General features: G+C 39.4%; 1 protein-coding gene across 1 annotated transcript; it reads right to left on the bottom strand.

The window, feature by feature from the left end:
* Positions 1-2,051: 2,051 nt before the first annotated feature.
* On the bottom strand, positions 2,052-5,943 carry INSL5 (insulin like 5). Its single transcript, XM_019958402.2, has 2 exons — positions 4,977-5,943; positions 2,052-2,695 (listed from the first exon to the last, which is right to left on the bottom strand). Exons 1-2 carry the CDS (start codon positions 5,149-5,151, stop codon positions 2,463-2,465), a joined length of 408 nt encoding a protein of 135 aa, XP_019813961.1. The 5' UTR covers positions 5,152-5,943; the 3' UTR covers positions 2,052-2,462.
* Positions 5,944-12,257: the final 6,314 nt, after the last annotated feature.

The following is a 12,257-nucleotide window of genomic DNA, read 5'->3' as shown; positions in this document are numbered from 1 at the left end:
TCTTTTCACACTTTTAAAACTTATTAAGGACTTCCAAGAGTTTCTGTTTATGTGGGTTGAATTTATCACTGTTTTATATTAGAATTTCACTAAGAAATTTAAATGTTTAATAACATTTGAAAATAAAAATAAACTTACCACATATTAACACATAACATATTTTATTTTAAAATGGATATTTTCACAAAACAAAAACATTTATTGAAAAGAGTGGAACATTTATATTTTTGCAAGTCTCTAATCACTGTCTTTATAAAATACAGCTTCAATCAGCTTTTACATTTTTAATCTGCTGCTGTGTGTTATGTTGGCTGATGTACATGAAGAAAACTCAGCCACACATAGATATTTAATTTCGAAAGGGGAGATTAGTTTAATAGCATTTTCAGATCATTTTTATCATATCTTCTTTGATATTATACCAAAACGTAACAAGTAACTATTTATTAAGGGTTAACTGCAATGTAAAATCTGAAATCTGTATCAGTGAGTTTTTTGTGCAGTTAGATTAAAATCTTTATTTTGCACTTTAAACAGCTCTTTTACCCTTTTATGATTTTGAAGTATCATGCATTGATCATTTGGGAAATATTGGTTCATTAAGTTATAGCAGATCTCCCAAATGTTGACACATCATTATAAAATATCAAAGAATCAACTCTATTAATATACCAGTGATGTTCAGGGTGGTAGATAAAAGTATTCTAAAATCGCTTATAAGCTTGAACTTGATCATCAACCAAAAAAATCATCAGTTGTTTTCCTTGAAGTGACAGGCTCACTTTGTTCATTTTTAAATCTTATTTCATTTAATTTCCAATACCCAGATCTAAATAACCAGTTTTTCAGTCTTTAGTTTTTCTTAAAAACGGTGCTTCCTGGAAAGCGCAGCTGCCTTTAAGCTCACAACTCGATTACAGATGAGCTTTTCCTTGAGGCAGCCATCATACTTCAGTCTGCCAGAAACATGCTTCATGCAGTCTTCTCATGATTCACCAGCCAGAATATTAAAGGGGCATATACTCAAGGGTTGAGATTCAATACTATTAATTTTTACTATCTCATCAAAAGACATTCTTCAGTGAAATTGACTTCAAACAGAGAGAGTCCGGTGGTAAAGAGTAATTAACTGCCAGTGCAGTTTAATGTGACTGCCTTGATTCATGCTAAGTGTCACTAGTGGTAAAGAACCCACCTGCCAATGCAGGAAACATAAAGATGCGGGTTCGGTCCCTGTATTGGTAAGATACCCTGGAGTAGGAAATGGCTACCCACTCTAGTATTCTTGCCTGGAGAAATTCATGGACAGAGGAGCCTGGAGGGCTACAGTTCATGGGGTTGCAGAGTCGGACATGACTGAAGGGACTTAGCACAGTCCAAGTTTGGATCGGTGATATCAACTCTTTAGCTGTGTGACTTAGGAGACCTTTACTTAATTCTAGAGAGACTCGGTTTTTTGTTTTGTTGTTGCTGTTGTTGTTTTTATCTGCAAAAAGCAAAGCAATCACACAATTTAAGTGCCCAATACGTAGTTCACAAATTTCAAAAACAGACTGGAGTATTAATATGCAGCACCTCCGATGAACAAAGACTCGAACAGTTGTAAAATCTACTGGGGAGTTGGCTGGCTGACAGAGTTAGGAATAAAACCATATTTTGTGATATTTACATTGTCTTTTTATCTGTGAAGATATCCAATTATGACACAATGATTTGGCTATCTGAGTTTTAGTAGTTCGGTCCCCAGAATGAGAACAGCATGTCTTTTCATCTCAGTAGTAGCTGAAGGCAAAATCTAGGCTGTCCAGACTATAAGAAGGAGGTAAAATACCCAAACATTTTCTGGATTTTGGCTGTTTATGGACCCTATTTGACCCATATATGCACCCAGCTATTCTCAAGTAGAATGTTGAAGAGCCGCATGATAGAAAACATGCATAGAGCACTCTTAAGAACTTTTGAAAAAATGTACTTTGTTTAGATTCTTATACTTGACTGTGAATCAGTTTAAATTTTCAGTAATAATACATAGTAACACAAAAGTAGAGTGGTTAGTTATTTCTAAATGATGAAGTAATCATTGGTTTTTATTTTCTTTTTATGCTTACTTTGTTTTTCTACCATTAGCATTTTTGTTTACTGTTTTAAAGTTATTTAAAATTGTTTTAAAAACAGAAAAATCACAGTGAGCTTGGTTTATGGCAATTTTATTGCAATTTTGCATAACATTTAAATTTTCAAAGGATTAGTTAAAATTTGAAAAGAACAGTGCATTTACCTTGGCAAAGGGAGAAAATAGACTTTGTGTGGCTAAAACGCCTTTCATCAACAACTTTTCGGAAAGAACTGCCTACCCAAAAGCCATTAGTTTAATGACACAATGTAAGTGTTATTCTGGGAAGTAAAGCGCTGTGATTAAACATGTGCTAAATCTCTGCCACCCTAGGGGATTTGCTCCCGTCCTAACAAAGAGTGCTCAAGTCAGACATGGAACAGCCTTCAGTGCAGCACAAGGTTTGCAAGTCTTGTCTTGACATCACCAAATGCTTCTTTGACCTCCAAAGCCCTTCCGTGGGCAGCTGCTCACCCTGAAGACTTTCCTCCCCTGCGAAATCCATCTTCGGAAGGTTGTGAGCTGCTCTTTCCTCAGAAATCTCCTGTTCATTTGGCAGCTGGAAGTGGTTTCCTCTCTCAGCTATAGAGAAGGGAAAAAATAACTTTCTTAGAGTGATCTGACAAAGGCAGCAACCAACTTCTACTTTGGGGGAAATGCATGAAAGAAATTGAATCCTGAAGATGACTTTTACTTTTAACGTTGGTCTGGGGCTTCAGAGAAATTAAATATTTTAGGGAGAACTCTCCTCATTTTACAGAGGAGGAAACGTGGGTGCAGAGAGGAGGAGTGACAGAGCCAGTGTCACTCAGCTAGTTCGCAGCCAAGTCAGGGCCTGACTTCAGTTGCACTGGGTCCTTCCGCATGGTGACCAGCGGCTTCCAAATATATTAGTTATACATTATCAACAAAAAACAATCAACCAAAAAATAACCCTGTGTACATTCTGCAAAGCTGATCAGTAAGGAAGGTAGTGGAGATTTAAATCTCTATATTTGAAAATTAAAAGTGGGTCCCACTGTTTTATCAGTGTTGTTCCCAGAGTCCATGGATAAGCCTCTCTCACTTTAACTTCATTCAGACTTACTTATCAGACACCTTAGCACACTGGCAGGCACCAGAAAAAATTTAGATGAATGAATACTGATTGGGAAGCCAGTAGTGGATTAAACATCTAATGTATGGGAAAGTACTCTGAAAGCCTGTGAAAGGTTAAATAACAGTATTATGAAGTCAGTGGTGTTAAAAGGGAATAGCCTTACACAGACATACATTCCATCGTCCCATGTCTTACAGATACTGAAATGTATATATATATATTTTTTACTGTATTTTGACTTGCTAATCCAGGGATTGATAAAATATAGTCAAAGAGGTAAATTATGTTTATTGTCTTGAGATTAAAAACCATTATTGTTTATTAACATCTAGTAACTATGACGGAGAAGGCAATGGCACCCCACTCCAGTACTCTTGCCTGGAAAATCCCATGGATGGAGGAGCCTGGTAGGCTGCAGTCCATGGGATCGCTAGGAGTCGGACACGACTGAGTGACTTCACTTTCACTTTTCACTTTCATGCATTGGAGAAGGAAATGGCAACCCACTCCAGTGTTCTTGCCTGGAGAATCCCAGAGACGGGGGAGCCTGGTGGGCTGCCATCTATGGGGTCACACAGAGTCGGACACGACTGAAGCGACTTAGTAGCAGCAGCAGCAGCAGTAACTATGAACCTCTCATTATTAAAGTAGGATTGGTTGATTCACAATTTTTCAAGACATTGGCCCACCAAAATACAAAAACTGTAGATCATTTTCCAAAATCTTTTTGCTTACCAAAATCATTTTAAATCAAACTGAAACCTGTAAAGTCTTTATATCAGGTATGTGGTTACAACATTTATTATATAAGCATGCTTTCGTCTTTTACTTTTAATTATAAGACATAACAAATAAAATTATTAAAATAGAATCTTAAATAACATTTACCTCACACTTTAATATAGGATTAGTAGGAAATGGTCAACTTTGAAATTACCTGAGTTGAAAAACAGATAGAGTGAAGTCAGTCGCCTCACTGTTTCTGAAGCACACTAAGTTCACTCTCATCTTGAGACAATATCTACTCTCATCAGCACCTAATTATTACTGCTAGAATTCCCACCCCACTCCTCATAAGTCCTTAGAGCCTCTATCAAACATCACCACCTCCACAGTGCCATTATGTATTACGGCACACACACCCACCATCTTCTCGCCACCTGAAACGCACTGTAAAATAAGGAAAAAACCTCAACTCTTGTAGTCAGAAAGCCCTGGTTTTCTTCCCAACCACACTGCGAACCGGCTGGGTGAACAATTTTGTCCTCAGTAAAACTAAATGGTGGTAACATTACTTACTTCCAAAGATCCTTATCAGAAGATGAAATGTTACACATGAAACTGCCTGGCACATAATAAGTGCTCAATAAAAGTTAGATTCTTTCCTCCCATTCTCATTTAGCAGCTGCCTGAATGCCAACGTATTATATTGTATAATTATCCAATGTGAAAATCTTGCTTCTACAACATGGCCCTTGAAGTCACCTGCTCCTCCCTGCTCAACCACCAGGACCTGCCATAGATGCTAAGCTCACCAAAGTAGTCACGCAGTCAACTCATTTCAAGCTGGGGCCTAAAGAATACAATGTCATATTTTTTTTAAACCAGCGGTTCATCTCTTTCCCAAGCCAAATTAAGCTTATTTTGATAATTAACTCCCTAGACCGAAATGGATGTGGCTTAGTAGTAGCTAGAGAAACAGTTATTAAGACAGATCTTCAAAAAAGTAATAATAAATAAAGAAGTCATGCGCATCCACGTTACCTTGCTGACCCTGCAGGAGTGCCCCCGCGTGCCGCCTCCACCTGGAGCTGGCGCAGATGTAGATGACTGTGCGTACGTACTCGGACCCGCAGAGCTTCCTGGATCCTTCACGCCTTGCTTCTGAAATGGCCAGCATAACAGAGAAGGTAAATAACATAAAGATGAAACCCCTCATTTTGCTGAGGACTGAATGAGAGTCTGATATGGTGAATATTGTCAAACCAAGTTTTGAAGTTGCCCTCCCACTCTCGGCCAATTTATATGAACTTTCCTGCCATTTTATTGGTCAATACCTCACTTTAACGATATTTGCTAAGCACATAGTTGATACCATGAAGTTCTGAAAATGAGTTTTTATGATTATTGCTAGTTATTCAGTCATTTCCGAACAGCATCACTTACTATTTAGCTGCATTCATGAGACAACAGGACACTTGGAAGACATGGAAAACATGGATTTTAAAAGTAGGCAAGTCTCAGTTTCAATGTCAGCCTTACCCCTTACTGATATAGGGCAAGTTTTAAACATTTTAAGCCTCAACAATCATGTCTATAGGGGTTTCCCTGGTAGCTCAGTTGGTAAAGAAGCCACCTACCATGCAAGAGACCCTGGTTCAATTCCTGGGTAGGGGAGATCCCCTGGAGAAGGGATAGGCTACTCTCTCCAATAATTTTGGGCTTCCCTGGTGGTTCAGACAGTAAAGAATCCACCTGCAATACGGGAGACCTGGGTGATCTCTGGGTTGGGACGATCCCTTGGAGGAGGGCATGGCAACCCACTGCAGTATTCTTGCCTGGAGAATCCCCATGGACAGAGGAGCCTAGTGGGCTACAGTCCTAGGTGTCGCAAAGAGTCGGACATGACTGAGAAATCAAGCACAATCATGTCTATAGAAGGGAAAACCTATCTCATAAGGGTTTTTGTAAGTATTGAAAGCACCATCTATTTCAAAGCAATGAGAATGCACACTTAAGAATTCAGGTTCTCATGTTTTGGGCTTGAATCCTGCTTTCCCACTTGCCAGATCTAGAATCTTAATCTTAATATTTAACATCTCCAAGCATCCTTCACTGTAATATTGCATTGATGACAGTGACTACTTCCTAGAGCTAATGAGATAATGTGTCTCCTGCTTGACAAAATAAACAGTCAATAATTATTGATTGTCTGCTTCTCTTATCATCCAGACAAAGTAGAAAGATAATGTTCCTTTAGAATTCAGGAGTGTTTCTCTGACTAGACGCTTCCTTGTTATCCTTCACCCTATGACTTATGCTAAGTCACTTCAGTTGTGTCCGACTCTGTGCGGCCCCATAGACAGCAGCCCACCAGGCTCCCCCGTCCCTGGGATTCTCCAGGCAAGGACACTGGAGTGGGCTGCCATTTCCTTCTCCAATGCATGAAAGTGAAAAGTGAAAGTGAAGTCGCTCAGTCATGTCCGACTCTTAGCGACCCCATGGATTGCAGCCTACCAGGCTCCTCCGTCCATGGGATTTTCCAAGCAAGAGTACTGGAGTGGGGTGCCATTTTTAGGTATGCCTTTATCACCACATGTTTTTATAATAGAAAACTGAATTCATAATCTCAAACAGCTAAATAATGAAATTTCCCTTCCAGGAATCCTCTGAAAGCACTAGCTGTTGCAAAGCTTTTACCTGTACTGAAAATCCTAGAATTTGAGATATTAAAGAATTATTGTCTCCTTCTTTTAGGAAATTGGACAAATAATTATTTAGTTGATTTTGCTGAGTCTTTGTGATGGTGGTAGTATAGTTACTAAGTCATGTCTGACTCTTGCAAACCCACAGACTGTAGCCCACCAAGCTCCTCTGTCCATTGGATTCTTCAGGCAAGAATACTGGATTGGGTTGCCATTTCCTTCTCCAGTCTTTGTAATAGTTGAAAAAAATCACTTGAGCCTGTGGATTAAGATCAATTCACCCATAATATTTGTGACATTGCCGTTCTTCTGTAGGGAAGCTAGAGAACATAACAAAATAATCTATGCTGCCACTGGACGCATCTCTGATTCTGAAAAATAGAATACTGTTTCAAAGAAGTGAGGCTTTCTTTGTCTCTCTGGCTGCAGTATAGGTAATGGGTTAAGGGAACAATATTTGAGGCAGGGGAAACAGAAAAAAGCTTTTGCAATACTTTAGATGAGATATAATGGTGTCTTAAACTAAGGTCCTGGTAGAGAGGATGGGGCAAAAGGATAATTAGATAACTGAAGGATTTGGTACTGACTGGGCAACAGAGGCAAGGGAGAGAGCAGCCATAAGTTGTACTTGGGTTTCTGGTGTGCACAGCTGAGAGGTAGAGTGCTTATTTGCTAAGAAAATCACCAAAGGTTCAGGGATGGTTTTGACATCAAGCAGAGCTATCTTATCTTTGATGAGCCAAAACTGCAGGTTACTCTGTGTCATTTGTCAACTCCAGAGGGGCATCTGCATGACCAAGTCTAATACACTTACATCAGCAATTATCCAGCCATGTATTCCCAACTTTTTCCTTTCTCTGGAGACTTATACAGCTCAACTTGATAAAGCTAGTTTTCACAAAGCACTGCAGTAAAGCTGTAAATCAGTAAATCAGTAAATCAGCGGCTATGGGCTATGCTTCTGCAAAACCCAAAAGAAAATTATTCAGCCAAGGAATGACCCCTACCCTAGATATTGGATATACTCTGTTTTCTCTGAACTCTGCCATCACCCTTACTTGATCTCCTAAGGCTCAAAATAGTCTCCTCTTTTGCCAGCTCTAAAGACCTCATCAGGGCTCTTGCTAATCTGGGATGATGATGAGAGGCCTGCAAGACCTGAGCTCAGCCTGTGACCAGATGCAGGCAAGCTAACCAGCCATGTCCATTATCCAGGTGAAAAAGCTACTGCCAAGAATGAAAGCCCCAGCTGCAGAGCCTCAAATTCAGGGGCTTACTTTGTTTTCCCCATTTGTGAGTTGACAGAGTAAGATTGAATTACTTAAAGAACTCTTTTGAACTTGAAATTCTAAGTCTTGCTATAATTGGCTGATTCTGTTACTCCCACCCCCAAAATGTTCAGTGGCTCAGCATTACCTGGAGAATAAAATGCAGTCTGGCATTTAAGGCTCTCCACTCAGGTGCCCAAATATGACTCCTTTCATACCCTTCAAGGTCCAATCAGAGAGGAGACAACCCAAATGAAAACTAATCTTTCTAATCTCTTGACCAACAACAGTTTGTTGCTTATGCCTCTAACTAGAGCCCTTACTGCATTTTGTTGGGAAGTTAACACAACTCTTTCTCCTCAGCAGCAGCAGCCTCACGTTACTATCTGCATGGCTTTGATTGTGTAATGGCTTCTCTGAGCTTTAGTTTCCTCATCTGGGAGAAGATAATAATCTGCACTTTATGTTGTCTTAAGATGGTACCAACTGATATAAGTGAAGCACCTAGCATGATATATGATGTTTAATATATACTCAAGTAAATTAACAATTCATATACAAGAGATCAGAACATGTAATTTTGGGTCACAACTAGCTAAAAAATATAATTTGGGGTCTTTTATGCATAACTCTCAATCTCAAAGTTTATCCATAAATTTGCAGTGTTTTTTCCCCTTCTTTTATTCTTCCCTTTCCTTCTTTCCTCTCCTCTTTCCCACTTATTTCCTCTTTAGAAATAAATTCTAAAAAGGCAGAACCTTAGAGTACTCTTTCCTAAAGTGTTGTCTTCAGGACATGAGTCTTTTCAGATGATTTTTGGAGAAAAAAATACCCCATCACAATATTCCCTTTCCTGAAGATCAGTAAAGCTTACTAATATAGTCAGGGCTCAAACAAGACTTGTAGTTAGGAAACTTCTTTAACTTTGTTTAACTCAATGTTTCACAAATTTATTTGGCTCTAGAAACTTTCACTGTGAAATTGATTAATACCTGGGATAGTCATGAATTACTAGAGTAGATATGTCTCTGTGCTAAGTTGCTTCAGTCGTGTCCAACTCTGGGTGATCCCATGGACTGCGGCCCGCCAGGCTCCTCCATCCATGGGATTCTCCAGGCAAGAATATCGGAGGGCTTGCCATTTCCTTCCCCAAGACATGTTTCTAGTTCCAAGCAAATGGTAGGATTATATTTCTCTGAACTTTAAACTTATTTGTGGCCACGAGACATAGTTTAGCAAATAAAATGTGAGTGGAAGGGACACATGTCACCTCTCCCTGGCATTTAAGGGTCACTGCATGGTTCCCCAGTTCTACCACTCTCCTCCTGCCTTGGTGACCAACAACAATCCTGATGAAGGAATCTGGTCTCTGAGTCAGAACAATATGGATCAGGACCACCTGCTAACCTGTAATGAACAGGTAATATGAACGAGAAATCCTTATTATTTAAAGCCACTGATATATGGCAATTATTGATTGCAGCAACATCAGTAAAGTAAGATGAATTATTTGGCCTTAATAATTGGCTTTAATTATCACATGCTCAAAATGATCAATTACATGAAGGTCCAGAATTAACATGACCCAAAATTTCAAATTAACAACTAGACAGTGAATTCAGTAAACTTTTCACTTATATACTGCTTATAGAGGAACTGTGGCAAGAATCTTATCCTCTGTCATCCCCTTCTCCTCCCACCTTCAATCTTTCCCAGCATCAGGGTCTTTTCAAATGAGTCAGCTCTTTACATCAGGTGGCCAAAGTATTGGAGTTTCAGCTTCAACATCAGTCCTTCCAATGAACACCCAGGACTGATCTCCTTTAGAATGGACTGGTTTAATCTTGCAGTCCAAGGGACTCTCAAGAGTCTTCTCCAACACCACAGTTCAAAAGCATCAATTCTTCGGCACTCAGCTTTCTTCTTAGTCTAACTCTCACATCCATACCTGACTAATGGAAAAACCAAAGCTTTGACTAGATGGATCTTTGTTGGCAAAGAAATGTCTCTGCTTTTTAATAAGCTGTCTAGGTTGGTCATGGATTTTCTTCCAAGGAGCAAGCATGTTTTAATTTCATGACTGTAGTCACCATCTGTAGTGATTTTGGAGCCTCCCAAAATAAAAAGTCTGTCACGGTTTCCATTGTTTCCCCATCTATTTGCCATGAAGTGATGGACCAGATGTTATGATCTTAGTTTTCTGAATGTTGAGCTTTAAACCAACTTTTCAGTCTCCTCTCACTTTCATCAAGAGGCTCTTTAGTTCTTCTTCACTTTCCGCCCTAAGTGGTATCATCTGCATATCTGAGGTTACTGATATTTCTCCCGGCAATCTTGATTCCAGCTTGTGCTTCATCCAGCCCAGCATTTCTCATGATGTACTCTTCATATAAATTAAATAAGCAGGGTAACAATATACAGCCTTGACGTACTCCTTTTCCTATTTGGAACCAGTCTGTTGTTCCATGTCCAATTCTAACTATTGTTTCCTGACCTACACACAGATTTTTAAAGAGGCAGATCAGGTGGTCTGGTATTCCCATCCCTTTAAGAATTTTCCACAGTTTGTGGTGATCCACACAGTCAAAGGCTTTGGCATAAGTAAATAAAGAAGAAGTAGATGTTTTTCTGGAACTCCGTTGCTTTCTTGATGATCCAACAGATGTTAGCAATTTGATCTCTGGTTCCTCTGCCTTTTCTAAAACCAGCTTGAACATCTGCAAGTTCACGGTTCACATACTATTGAAGCCTGGCTTGGAGAATTTTGAGCATTACTTTGCTAATGTGTGAGATGAGTGCAGTTGAGAGGTAGTTTGAGCATTCTTTGGCATTGTCTTTCCTGGGGATTGGAATGAAAACTGACCTTTTCCAGTCCTGTGGCCACTGCTGAGTTTTCCAAATTTGCTGGCATATTGGGTGCAGCACTTTCATAGCATCATCTTTTAGGATTTGAAATAGGTCAATTGGAATTCCATCACCTCCACTAGTTTTGTTTGTAGTGATGCTTCCTAAGGCCCACTTGACTTCATATTCCATGATGTCTGGCTCTAGGTGAGTGATCACACCATTGTGATTACCTGGGTCATGAAGATCTTTTTTGTACAGTTCTTCTGTGTATTCTTGCCACCTCTTCTTAATATCTTCTGCTTCTGTTAGGTCCATACCATTTCTGTCCTTTATTGTGCTCGTCTTTGCACAAAATATTCCCTTGGTATCTCTAATTTTCTTGATGAGATCTCTAGTCTTTCCCATTCTATTGTTTTCTTCTATTTCTTTGCACTGATCACTGAGGAAGGCTTTCTTATCTCTCCTTGCTATTCTTTGGAACTCTGCATTCAGATGCTTATATCTTTCCTTTTCTCCTTTGCCTTTCACTTCTCTTATTTTCACAGCTATTTGTACCTTCCTCAGACAACCATTTTGCCTTTTTGCATTTCTTTTTCTTGGGGATGGTCTTCATCATTGCCTCCTGTACAATGTCACAAACCTCATTCCATAGTTCATTAGGCACTCTATCTATCAGATCTAGGTCCTTAAATCTATTTCTCACTTCTACTGTATAATCGTAAGGGATTTGATTTAGGTCCTACCTGAATGGTCTAGTGGTTTCCCCTACTTTCTTCAATTTAAGTCTGAATTTGGCAATAGGGAGTTCATGGTCTGAGCCACAGTCAGCTCCCAGTCTTGTTTTTGCTGACTGTATAGAGCTTCTCCATCTTTGGCTGCAAAGAATATAATCAATCTGTTTTCAGTATTGATCATCTGATGATGTCCATGTGTAAAGTCTTCCCTTGTGTTGTTGGAAGAGGGTGTTTGCTATGACCAGTTCATTCTCTTGGCAAAACTCTATTATCATTTGCCCTGCTTCATTCTGTACTCCAAGGCCAAATTTGCCTGTTACTCCAGGTGTTTCTTGACTTCCTACTTTTGCATTCCAGTCCCCTGTAATGAAAAGGACATCTTTTTTAGGTGTTAGTTCCAGAAGGTCTTATAGGTCTCCATAGAACCATTCAACTTCAGCTTCTTCAGCATTACTGGTTGCGGCATAGACTTGGATTACTGTGATATTGAATGGTTTGCCTTGGAAATGAACAGAGATCATTCTGTTGTTTTTGAGACTGCATCCGAGTATTGCACTTCAGACTCTTTTGTTGACTGTGATGGCTACTCCATTTCTTCTAAGGGATTCTTGCCCACAGTAGTAGATATAATGGTCATCTGAGTTAAATTCACCCATTCCAGTCCATTTTAGTTTGCTGATTCCTAAAATGTTGACATTCACTCTTGCCGTCTCCTGTTTGACCACTTCCAATTTCCCTTGATTCATGGACCTAACATTCCAGGTTTCTATG

This window comes from Bos indicus, chromosome 3 (genome assembly GCF_029378745.1).
Source record: "Bos indicus isolate NIAB-ARS_2022 breed Sahiwal x Tharparkar chromosome 3, NIAB-ARS_B.indTharparkar_mat_pri_1.0, whole genome shotgun sequence".
Taxonomy (NCBI): Eukaryota; Metazoa; Chordata; class Mammalia; order Artiodactyla; family Bovidae; genus Bos; species Bos indicus.
This window is presented reverse-complemented; position numbering and strand designations above follow the sequence as displayed.